General features: G+C 36.4%; 1 protein-coding gene across 2 annotated transcripts in view; it reads left to right on the plus strand.

The window, feature by feature from the left end:
- Positions 1–9,934, plus strand: part of LOC117411053 (glycerophosphocholine phosphodiesterase GPCPD1-like) — a 31,015-nt gene extending 21,081 nt beyond the window's left edge. For both annotated transcript variants that reach the window (XM_034018098.3, XM_034018097.3), the window contains exons 12-20: positions 1,093–1,185; positions 1,596–1,673; positions 2,957–2,996; positions 4,356–4,417; positions 5,375–5,440; positions 6,230–6,366; positions 6,704–6,839; positions 7,135–7,295; positions 8,485–9,934. In XM_034018098.3, coding sequence (XP_033873989.2) covers positions 1,093–1,185; positions 1,596–1,673; positions 2,957–2,996; positions 4,356–4,417; positions 5,375–5,440; positions 6,230–6,366; positions 6,704–6,839; positions 7,135–7,295; positions 8,485–8,683 — 972 coding nt within the window. In that variant the 3' untranslated portion in view covers positions 8,684–9,934. The remainder of the gene's footprint in view (positions 1–1,092; positions 1,186–1,595; positions 1,674–2,956; positions 2,997–4,355; positions 4,418–5,374; positions 5,441–6,229; positions 6,367–6,703; positions 6,840–7,134; positions 7,296–8,484) is intronic.
- The last annotated feature ends 3,331 nt before the right edge of the window (positions 9,935–13,265 follow it).

A 13,265-nucleotide genomic window follows, 5' to 3' on the forward strand; every position in this document is an offset into this window, starting at 1 on the left:
GGGAGAGACTCTCCTTCCAAAAGCAGATAACCTAATTTAATATTAAAATTCTTAAATTGGGTTTCCACAACGTTTTTTTAGGTTGTGTTGCAGCCTGCCTCGTTTGGACACAAATGTTTCATAAAACAAAAATGGGCAACAAAACAAAAACCCAGACCTAGCATTACACAAATACAAAAAAGGGGGGGGGATTACATAAAAAAGCACTGTGTACTGTCCTTGTATTTGCTTTTTGACAGCATAAACCTATTATACATGTACATAATATACCTACAGAACTGTAGCTTCAGTAATTTTGACTCTTTTATAGTCTATAAATGGAGCTAAAATACCAGCACTTTAGGTTAATGATATAAAAATGATCCAGTCAAAATGTTTAGTACAGTACATTTTCTAAATACTGGTAGTAAATCTGCAATAGTACCCTACTCTCCCACATATCCTACCACATTATATTGTAATAATAAATACTAGTTGTTGTTGGGGATCCAGTATACCGATAGTCCATAAGAGTTCAACAGATTAAGCCCCATATTTGTCTTTTTCATGTTTTTGTTATTCAAAAGCAAATCTTGCTCAATGAATTGGGTTTAAGCCTGGTGCAGTCGGTAGCCCGCAGCAATAATACAGGAGACCACTGGCACCAGTTCCCAGCTATGCTAATTTGAATACATGTTGGGGCATAAATGTGACTTGCCCTTGGTAGGTACTCATGATAGATGCTACTTGAGGCAAATGTAGAATAAATTGCATCATATTGCTAAGGGCCAGAAAAGTCTAATTAAAGCAATCCGCTATCTGATGACCAAACACGGAAGATAGCAAAAGTGTAAAGGATGAAAAATATACTTCTGCTTTGCAGAGGGCTTATGTATTTATTGCAAAGGGCTGCTTTTTTAAAATGTGTAGTAGCTTCAGTATTTTTCTATAAGCTTACTTATAAAACAACTAAACTATAAAGCACTATCATTGGAGTCAAATGTCAATAATTCGAAACCTTGAATAAAAACTGAATGACGAGGTCTCTATACCCCTGGCACGAAATCACACCTTTTGTGTGTTTGTTTTGTTAAACTTACCTTTTTCTTCCAGGGTGCTGCTTTTGTGGAGTTTGATGTGCACCTTTCCAAAGACAGAGTTCCAATTGTGTACCATGACCTTACCTGTTGTATATCCATGAAAAAGGTAACTTATGTTTCCATACTACAAGACTGAGCCAGATTAAAAATTGATAGATTTTGCCACAGAAGTGATTTTGGTTTGTAAAGTTGTGAATGAACAAGTTAAACCAATCAATTTAGTAGTATTTGAGGTTGCTATTACATTTCAGGGCTACTTGGCCAAGCATAATTCACTGCTCAAGGGACAAGTTTCGTTAGTCCCAGCCAGTTTCATCCAATCCAGTTGATGGAACTTCAACTTTTACATTGAATGACGGTGCTTGCTGAAATAGCAAGAGGTAGATAATAATTTACAAAATTATTGAAATTATCTCATGTAATTTTTAACTTGTAATCTGCATGCTTTCCAGTCATGTTTGCATAGATAATACTACTACCCATGTAATATAATCCAGTTCATATCCTTGTTTTTAGAAAAGTGATAATGATTCCTTAGAATTATTTGAAATCCCTGTGAAGGAGCTTACGTTTGACCAGCTTCAGTTATTAAAGGTAAGTCCTGTACAATAATATAGTGGAGACGCCAGTACATCCATACATTGCGTTGGAAGACCAGATCTTTGGTATTGCTCACTAGGGGTGAGTCGGCATACAGGATTTGCAGTTTAGCGTGGTCAAGTCCTAATTTGAACAACTGATTTTTATTCAACATCCTGTACAAAACATGTATCAGCTAATACTTGGCTTTCTCTCCTAACTTCATCAGTATAAACGTTTTACACAGGTAGATTACCGCAGCTAAAACATAAATATAATAGAACTCGCCTGACGCAAGTAAAAATATAAAAACCACTGCAAAGAGCTGAAGAAACATTACGTAATGTGCAATAACACTGCAAGCTTACTTGTGCAATACCACGTGACCTGTAGACATAAATCTAACAACATACGTCGTAGTGTTAAAATAAGTTTGATTTATTTAATGGTTTTGCTATACGTATTTGGGTTCCGTGCCAAAAATAAATAACTCTGCTCTTTAAATAATAACCTGTATTTGTAAATGTTTGTTGTAAGCAATATGACCAATCATTTCTTAAATCTGTTAACAAAAACATCACATTTTGTTTTTAAATTTTTACGTTGCAGAACCACGTTGTTTTGCGCAAATGATCAATCTTGACAGGAAAGGATCAATCTTAATAGTTAGAATAATACTTAGTGGCAGTATAACATTAGGGTGTTTTTTTTAAAGTTTTAAAATTCAGATTTAAGTTTTAAAATTCAAATTGCGATGCATTTTTTGCAGCTTTTGGTATAAGTTTTTAAAGCATTCTGTGTTTTTTCTAAAATTATATTTTCATGTTATAACTTGCATGACGCATATCGCGATATTAAGGTTACCACGGTATTTAATTGAGTCGGTAATCATACTGTGGAAATTTATATACCGGCACACCCCTACTGCTCACCCAAACCCAAAAGATTGCATATGTAATTCAACATTAATGTGAATGCTGGTCAGGGTGATATTTATTTATTTATTTATTTATTTATTTATTTATTTATTTAAGTAGTGGTTTATATTCTTTGCCAAGGGTGTGTGTTAATTCACTTTTGTACACATGTGATGGGCAATATCAATTTTGTGTTTTATTTATTTATTTATTTGATGTTCAGTTGTGCGGTCTGTGTACTTTCTTTAAAAAACACTGTATTTGTCTTGTTTTGAGTTTCCTTTCTGTCAATAAATATCTGTTTTAAATTATAAATTCTAGTTTTAAAACGAGGTTTAAAAAATGCCTGCTGCACAACTACTTAACATTTTTATTTTGCAGTTGGCTCATGCGGCTGCAGTCAAGGTGAATGACCCTACAGGTATATGTCGATACAGTGTTCCAAGTCAAATGGTATAGGCACCATTATTTGCCCTGTACAGTTTTTACTAGCATAAATAAAATAGAAATATATATATATATTATTTTATTTGATTGCCTACTAGTTTTATAGTGCAAGCTAGGGGTGTATGGATCTGAGCAATTCCCTTTTAAGGTGCTTTAAGTTGTTTAGATATTAATTAAATGGAATCAAATGTGTTAATTACTCAACACCAAACAAATCCTTACCCTTGGTTGCCCTTGTTTGCACACGTATTGCGTACCAATCAATAACAGCCTGAAAGTGTGATTTAATATATAACGTGATCAAATTAACAAACGCTGGTATTTTACCTGTGATTTATTTCTTCCTTTTCATACAAAATAATTTTGCTTGTTTCCGTAAAAATACGTTATTTCTGCAGTGAATTGTGCTATTTGTAGTCCAGGGCAAGACATAGAAATACATATAACGGCATGCACAGCGGTTGTTCTTCGGTTTAGGTCTAAGGAAAGCTATTGTGTATGTGATAAATTAGTTTCTTTTTGCTAGTTTTGCAGCATACAGAAATAAAATTGTCGGCGCTCCATGTGAAAGGAATTTACTTCTACCCAGCTTTTTAATCCCTTGATGCAGAATTTTCCATTGATTTGCTACCCGGTTGTAAAGAGGGCAAGGCATTTTTCCTGTGGTGAAATTAACGCAATAATTGGCTTGTTTGATTAATACCTGCCGACAAGGAACTTCTTAAAGGCAATTATTCTGACAATCTTGGTTCAATTAAACCCAAGGCTCAACTGTATTTTTAATAATAGTTAAATTGTCCATTTCATTGTATTGGCACACAATAGCCCTAAAGTCATTCCATTTTTTTTTTTTTTTTTTCCATTTGTGTAATTGGTATCTACTGCCATTCTGACCCACAATTTAAGCACTAGACATGTGCTCAGTTTCCATGTAAATTTGTTAAGTAAACAGATTTGTATTTTGTTTATAGCTCCTCGGGTCATGTCCCAGTCAACCGTTCATGTGGTTGAATGGAGTCATTTAGGGTTTGGTTGTTACAAGTAGCAGTTCAAGTATAGTCTTTGCTTGTAACCCTTCTGGGGCTGTTCTCTAACTATGTCAGTTGTTGGGGAACCAGCTGATCATTTGATGGAGGCTAATTAAGAACTTTTTTTTTTTTTTTTTTTGCACCACATGTTCACAACAATAACTTCTTATATATGAACAAATAATTTGCCATTTTTACTATGAATATGGGGAGGGTCGAGAATTGTAACAAGGTAATATTCCTGCAAGAGGAACTGGAACTGTTGAATACTGAATTTTGTCTTTTGTTTTCTTTCTGTTTTCCAGAATCGATTTTAGATGAGGAAGAATATATTGCAGAGCACCAGCCCTTTCCTTCACTTCTGCAAGTAAGCAATAAAATGTGTTATTTTAACAAACAAGCTTGACTATCGATTTTTATATAGGAGGGTGCACAAAATTAAAACGCGTTCCCCGATGTGTCATTCATGTTGTTTGTTTTCCTATTCTTGGTTCTTAGAAATATTTTCTCTGTTTTTAATGATTGAGAGAAAACAAGGGCATTTTACATCATCAATGTGAGAGTAAAGGTAAGAGTGAGACTAATTTGATTTAGTCAAGCTACAGCTAGCAATTTACTCGGCTAGCTCATCGCAGTGGAATTGTCAGCAGTGAAGCTTGCATGAGTTTTGGGGACTAGAAGCATCTAGTAATGGTCTTTAGTAAAGTACATTTATTATGAACCATGCTGTGGCAGGGCAAAAACCCTGTTTGTATAAGTAGTGTGTGGGAATGTAAGGTTGACCAGGGATTGGGTTAATTCTGACCCTGCCAACAATCGCAGGTGTGGTCATTCCCCAATTGGGTAATTCAGTGCGAATTGGAAAATGGTCACCTGTATAAGCAGGGAGAACGCTTTTGCTTGGGGGAGGGAGTTAAATGAGTATCCCTGTGTTTTTTGGTTTATAAACTTTTATAGTCATGGCAAGTGCTCAGCCTGGCGTTTTGTGTGTGTGTGTTTTGTTTTTTTTAATGTAAATAAAACCGTTTTATTTTGGCCCTCATGCCGGTTTATTTGTACCTGTTTTTGTATGTGTATTAAAAGTGCACATGTGCTTTCTCTTATTCATGCAGGGCTTTTGCCCTGCCATACATGCCAAGCTCAAACAATATAAGAATTATAAATTAGTATTTAACTGTAAATCACATGCTAAGTTTGTCAATTTCAAGTTTAGTAACTTTAAATGTAGGTTTCATTTTAGATCAAAATGGGCTAATCATTGCACTGGTTCAGAAATTAGGTACAACAAAATAATTGTGCCGCCTTTTTTTTTTTTTTTTTTTAGATCTTGCAAGCTGTACCAGAACATGTGGGTTTTAACATTGAAATTAAATGGCTCTGTCAACTAAAAGTAAGCGGTGGTTTTATTAATAGGGCAGCGGGTAGTAGGCTATTCTGAAGTGGAGCATGTATCTTATTGTTTTTAATGTATAAAATATTGTTTCCTTCCTGGGGATTCCGAAGGGAGCGTAGCATTGGCTCTGGCGCTCCCTTCTGTTAAGGAAGCAAAACTGGCAGGGACTGTTTCTCCTCTTCATGCTACATGAACCCTGCTGGCCAGGTGTCCAGTGAGCTAAAAAGCGGACACCTGCAGGGCTGGCCTTTGGCCACCAGGGGTCGGTAACTCGCTGACAGCCCCTCTTGTGTTCCTGGGTGTAAAAGAGGAAGCTGGCTTGGTCATGGCATCAGAGGACGCCCACTGAACCTTCAGTTCTCCTGAGCTGTAAGGGGGGAGGGGAGGGGAGGGGAGGAGAGGAGAGGAGGGGGGAGGAAGGAGGGGGGGAGGAGCGAGGAGGGAGGGGGGGAGGAGCGAGGGGGGGGGAAGGGGTGGAAGGGAGGGGGGGGAGGAGCGAGGGTGGGGGAAGGGGTGGGAGGAAGGGGAGGTGAGGGGGGAGGGAGAGGAAGGGAAGGGGGAGGGGTGGAGGAGCGAGGGTGGGGGAAGGGGAGGAGGGAGGAGGGAGGAAGGGAGGGGGGGTATTGGACATTCCACCTTGGGGAGAAAATCGGGGGTAAAATAATTGGGCACACTTTAAAAAAATAAATAAATAAATAAAATATAACCAAATAATGTTTGCTTAAAAGGAATGGGAGAATATATGGTGATATCAGTTGGGTTATCAAACTACTTTCTGTTTTTAAGGATGGTACCTGGGAAGGAAACCTGTCCACCTACTTTGACATGAACCTGTTTCTTGACATCATCCTCAAGTGTGTGCTTCAAAATGCAGGGAAAAGAAGAATTGTGTTTTCCTCATTCAACGCAGATATTTGCACAATGTAAGTAGGATATTTAATTTTGACATGCCCTTCTAACATTTCTGGTTAATCGGGCATATTGACATAGGCAATGCCATGCTTTGCATTTTTTTTTTGCCAATTTCCTTATTTGAGGTTTGCCATTCCTTGAAGATGTGGATAGGGTAGATCAGTCGATCAATGGCATGCTCCTTAAAAACACACTTCGGTCTTCAACAACTACCAGTTGAATTATTATTCGGGTTTTAAGAGGATCCAACATGGCTCTTGATGTAATGAGGGGGGTGTTGTAATAATTCTGTAAAGTAGTCTTATTATTTATTTCTGTTTTGTAAAATGCATATTTATTCTTTTGCAGGGTTCGTCAAAAGCAGAATAAGTACCCTATCCTGTTTCTGACTCAAGGCTTTTCTGAAGTCTACCCAGAGCTAATAGATCTTAGGTCTCGAACCACCTCAATTGCAATGAGTTTTGCACAGAGTGAAGACATTTTGGTAAGATAATATATGTATTTGTGTGTGTGTGTGTGTGTGTGTGTGTGTGTGTGTTTGTGTACATGGCATCAATAACTCTTGTCTGCAGTTCTGAAGGTGTGGGTTCAAGTACCTGTTTCACCAACACTGACGCTATAAATGCTCTTGGTTGTAGTCGTAGATAAATGGTATCGAGAACATCCACTTGCCTGTTGCACTGGTACAGTTTACTCTTAAATCTGTCCTTAATCGTACATCTTTCTTTCTTTCTTTCTTTCTTTCTTTCTTTCTTTCTTTCTTTCTTTCTTTCTTTCAGGGAATAAATGTGCACACAGAGGATTTGCTGAGAAACCTCGACTACATAAAGGAGGTCAAATCAAAAGGTTTAGTCCTTTTCTGCTGGGGTGATGATAACAATGACCATGAAAACAGGAGTAAGCTCAAAGAATTTGGAGTCGACGGACTGGTTTATGACAGGTGACAAGTTTTTTTTTTTTTTTTTTTCTTACAAATATTTTGACATGGAAATCAGTTGTATAACTTATTTTTTTTTTTTTTTTTTTTTGTGATAATAAGTAACCAAAGTGATATAATTTAAGGATTGTGTTCCTATTGACTCCTATTATGTTCTATGTAGGACATTGCAATGTGATAACCCAAGTGGCATTAACAGGAGTGATATTATGCAGATTTTACTGTTTATTGTATATTCCATTCATTACTCTGAATTATTTTCTATTTGTTAAACAATTTTTACTGAATTTCATTTCCTATTTGGGATAGCTTTCTATGGGCGAAAATGCACTTCACTCAACTCAAACTCTTCAGATAAGCAGTAATATTTACCTGTATTGGTTGCCTGACTTGCAAGGTGTACATTTTGTACAGGACCTGATTGATGTGGAGATTGACTGTTCATTTAAACTAATAATTAAACACCAGTATTCACTTTTATCTTGGCAGAACCATTTTGTTTGTGGTAGGTTTGTGTTTCTGTAAATGGACAGGAAGTGTTTAATCAAGGGTCAGGCTGATTTTGAAGAGACCACATAAATATATAAATTATGAAACCAAGTTACTAGTCAACTTCACAATCATGTCAGTAAATATTTAACCTAGTAAAACGGTTGTATGTCCATTAAATTATTAAATAACGTTGAATACTGAATGTAGAGTATTAAAGAAACATATTAAAATAATTTCATGTGATGCTGATGAAGAACCTGATAAAAACGTTTAGTCAAAATTAGACTATACATTTATTAGGCTGTAAATTCTGCCCAAAACACATAAGTAAAATGTGTGTGTGTGGGGGGGGGGGGGGTTGTGTGGTGTTTCATATGTCTGTGTAGTTAAGAGCCAGAAAACAAAGGTAAACGGCAGTTTTATGATTTAGTCTTATTTAACTGATGATTTGAAGTCTGGGTGGGACGGTTGCTTGTATAAACAGGAAAACCAAAAGCATGGCCACATGTTTTTGTAATACTAACCCCATACATTTCTTCCTGAACATGGATTATAGTCTGAACTGCATATACATATGACATATACATGTTGTCTCTGGTTTTATGCCAAACATGTTTACTTGATTCACGTGTGCATTTTATGAAAGTATTTTTGAAATATATTAAGTGTATTTCATGCATTTCATTTCTTGCATTGCCAGGATCTGCGATGCTCAGCCTGAGCAGCCTAACATATTCAAAATGGAGCAGCTAGAAGGTCTTAAGGATAGCATACCAGAAGAAACCCTGAAAAGCTGTGCCACTTCCAGTATTTGCCTGACTTGTTCTTCTGTGTGCTCCTGCAAGCAGGAGACTGGTAGCACAGAGTCTGATTCAGGACTCAGTAATGCTTCATTTTAAAATGCATGAAACATTAAATCTGTACAACACTAAAACTCACAAGCTCCATTGTAAGTGAACATTAATGATCTGTTTAGACAAATTGCCCAGTGTGTCAATTCCTTAAAATAATGTTTCCAATCTGTTTAAAGCTATTTAAAAGGGAATATTGTAATTGGAAACCTCCCTCAATACAATCCAGTCCATTTTATGATGTATAATGCATGCATTCATTCATTCATTCATTCATTTTTTTAAAATACCACTGCTGTTTTGAATCTATAAGAGTTTGTTAGTTTTGCCAGGTGTTCATCAAATTATTGAGTGGTAGAAACTGAAAGGAAGAATGTGTCATGTTTAACTTGCCTTGCCTTGTACTAACTTGTATTTGTGTACTGTATATACCAGAACTTCTGGTTATGAATGCTGTTAAATTAGTGCGAAACATTGCTTTTTAAACAAATTATTGCCTCTTACTAGCTTTTATTAACATTATTATAGGTCTCCTTATTTATTGTTTATTGTGCTCAGAACCTATTGTATTCCTCACCTGTGTGTTTTTTGTTTGTTTTAAAAAAAAAATCATTTTGGACATGCAAATATTTCAAATAAACTGCTCAAGATATAAACTACTGCATGCTGGTAGCTTTGCTGTAGATCACATATCTGATTTGCAGCTAGACTGTTGGTGTGAGTTTAAACTACAACCCATAAAGTGAAACAATCAATGTCATCTACAGCATTGTATTAAAATGAAATAACAAACCAGCAGTTGAGCAGGATAATGCTGATTTTGCTTATAAGAGGTATGGAATGTATTTTGAAACCTTGGTTAACTCTGTTTTTACATAACAGAAATAATGAATTGTCTTATTGACTGTACTGTATCTATTAAAGTGCCATTTTATTGTATGCATTCACAAATCATACAATGCATTTTGTTACATCTGTATATACAGCAATGTGATTGATTGCTTGTGTGCTACCTAATAATGTACACATGTATAATATGCATTTTACTTGTAAACAAGAACAAGTTATTTATGCACTTGTTGATGTACCTGAATTTGTCATTTCTTCATGTATAAAGTATTACATCACTGTACACAGTATTTGTGTTTTCTCTGTAACCATCTATGCATGAAAATGTACTATAGAATGACCTCAAATACTTGATACTTCCCAGGAGGTTGTAGGTTATCCCGTGAGCACTATGGCTGACCACTTTCTCCTACAAAGTTTTCACAAACAAATAAAATGCTGTAAAAGTTATGTGTCTGTATCTCTTTTCAGCAGAGAAACTTTTTTCTTCTGAGAAGGTTCATGCTAAAACCATAAGTCAATTGGGAGATGTACTATATCTGTTGTTTATGCTCTAATGTGCACAGCATGTAACTAGAGGAACTGCACATTGGGTCTGTAACATAGGGGACATTTTTGACCTTGGAAGGTTTGGAACACCTTCCTGAACGAAGGTTTGAATCTTTGATGGTACTAACTTGCATAGTTTACTGGTGACTCGTAGGGACTAGTTTTATATTTGATTGAAAATCCTATTACCTTACAGGTAATCCATATACATGGAATAAAACATTCACATGTGGTTTAAAAATACGTTGTATAGAACAGTAATCCTGTTTTTCTAATTTAAATAAAATACACGTTTATGTACACATTGATTTTGCTTGCAATATATACAGTGAGCTTGCATTGCAACAGCACCTTATTACTGTCAATTAAAAGAACTGCAGCTGCCTTAGGCAAAACAAAGCTTTTTAATAGTCACCATTCTGAGAAGGCTATCGTCAGTCACATTTTAATACTACTATTACTAATAAAACAAAAAATAATATGAACTTAGATTTGTCAAGTGATCCTGGAGATTTGCTGTGCCTCCATGATCCATCAAGCGTTGCTTGCATAATTTGCTTCAATATTTTTTTTTTTTTTTTTTTTTTTTTTGGCAGTACAACCTGTCCTGCTGAGAAGACAAAACAATAATCGGGGAGCCAACAAAATATGATGCAAGAATTAGTTAAGATAGTAAAACATGGGCTTCCTTTCAAAACTGTAACAGTAGTATGGTAGATTATAACGATTTGAACCAGTGTACTACCATGTAAGTATCAGTGTGCAATATATGTTTCAAATCTATTTTGTTCACATTGCTGGTAATGTTGTGGTCGACTTCTGTTTTGTTTTAGTGTTTTCCCCTCGGTCTCTTGATAATTTTATTCCAATAGTACCATACCTGATATTTCAGGAAAGAGGCGCCCTGAGTCCCTGCAGCATAAACCACCTTTTTAGATACACCTTTCATAGACTTCACTTTTTATTATTTAATCATTCAATCAATCTTTATTTCTTAGTGCCTTTCGTGATAAATCAAAAGATACAGCATAGTTAACATGGTAATTTTAACTATTACTTTAAAAAGCAATGATAAAAAGCAATGATATATTTTTATAAAAAATAAAAAGTAGACCCTTCAAAATACATATGTTTCAATCTTAATTTAAAAGCAACAAGAGGTGGTGCTTCCCTTAGAAATCGTGGCAGATCATTGAACAGCTTTGGTGCCACCTGCCTTCTTTCTCTGTGTCCATGGAGTACTAAGTAAACCTTTGTCCTGTGAGTACTGTGATTTATGTTTGCCAGAGCATTTATACTTAGAAAAATGCAGAAAAAATGTGCTTCACTGATTAGCATTCAGTTATATGATGACATGAAAACAGCAAAGTTCATGAACAGCACAGAGTGCTCTGAGCAGAGTTCTCTAGGTAGAATCGACAGACGCCTGCATCACCCACCCTAGTAATAGACATACTTAGAAAACCCCTGCCTTAAGATAAATGTGGAACAGAAGGACTGAGTTTAAAACTATGCTGCCATCTTGTGACAATGTGCAAATCTAATATTAAGCTGCCAATGCTCCAGTGGTGACTAATAAAGTTAGAACTTATAATTTGGTTTTATGAAATGGGTTTCATTGCCACTTTTTCAGTACTTTAATAATCACTAGATACCTACCTGATGAACCAGTGACATTATTTGATGGGTTTATAGCTAATTAAATAAATACTTACTTCTCTAGATATCTATGGTAGACGTTTCTTTAGAATTCTATGGTCAACATATTTTGTATAGATTTCTATTAATATCTATATATTTATATAAGACCTGAACCTGAAGACATTGTTTTAGAAGTCTAATATTTGTAGAAATACACTATTTACTAAAAAATGAAAGGAGCAAACATTAAATAATGTAAGACAAATGTGCTTGTGCAAATAATCCTGCCAGGATTGTCATGGATTATCTTGAGCAGACTATAGCAGTTATGCAGTGGCCAGCAGGAAGTACAGACTTTAATCCCATTATCACTGTCACCTGCTGTGACCCGGATGGCTTGCGTGGTGACGTCAGACCAGGAAGTCAGACACACAGGACGGGTATGGAAGCGCTATTGCACACGTTTAATAACAAAATAACAGTTTCAGACAAACAAAACACTTTGTAAAAAAATGTCACGATGCCAAAAACAGACAGACAAACAGACATGGAACAAAGCAAACAAGTATCGTACTGGGGTCTAACCAGCACGCGTAGCAATTGTTATTTTTAAGCTTTCTTTTCCTTTACCTCCCAACTCTCATTCCGCCTCTGAACACACCACACAGAGTGAGTGATTTGTGACTGCTTTTTATTATTTGTTTATTTAGCAGACGTCTTTATCCAAAGCGACTTACAGATACTAGGGTGTGCTTTTATCTACAGCTGTGCCAGGACTTGATTGCTAATTAATAATTCACTTGAATCTCTGCACAGTCTGCACGTGAACTCATTGTGAAACACTTGTGCCCAACGGAGGAATATTGTTCTTCGTGTGTCATATATTGCTGGAATTGGTGGCAACCTGTTGGTCGTGCTGCACTTGTCTTCCAATGCTAAGGCCAAACATCACACATTTGTCGTGTGACTCTACCAATGTAATTTCCAATCGAACCTTGGCGCACTTAAACTCCTCGGTTAGAGCTGAGACTGGCAGCTGCAGTATTCCTTTACCATACAGTCCCACTCTGCTGAGTCAGCATGGAACTCCTAACCATTTCCTGATGTATGAACTGATTAACGCTTCCAGCTTCTCTACTGTTGTCAAGGAAACCTCATACACAGTGAGTGGCTACAGAAGTCTTGGCAGTAGACCAAAATGAAAGCTCCAGTTTGTTTGCCTGGTAAAGCGCTGCTGTCCATGCTCTTCACTGATTGTTGTCTCATTTCTCCCACACAAACTGTCCTTTAGGTCCCCATCATACCAGTTGTTATTGCCTTACCGTTAATGTAGAACCTCTTATCCACTACTTTACCTTTAATTATATAGATGCTTCTTGACTTTGTAGGCTTGAATTGCATTCATGCCCATTCAGTGTTATTGATTAGTTTGCCCAATAACCAATTAGTGCAGGCTACTGTTGTAGTCATGATTGTCATGTCATCCATGTATGCTCTAATTGGTGCCATTCGCATTCCAGAAGCCAAGTGTCCTCCTCCCACTACCCATTTTGACACCCTAATAATTACTTCCATTGCCATGGTAAGAACC

This window comes from Acipenser ruthenus, chromosome 6 (genome assembly GCF_902713425.1).
Source record: "Acipenser ruthenus chromosome 6, fAciRut3.2 maternal haplotype, whole genome shotgun sequence".
NCBI lineage: Eukaryota > Metazoa > Chordata > Actinopteri > Acipenseriformes > Acipenseridae > Acipenser > Acipenser ruthenus.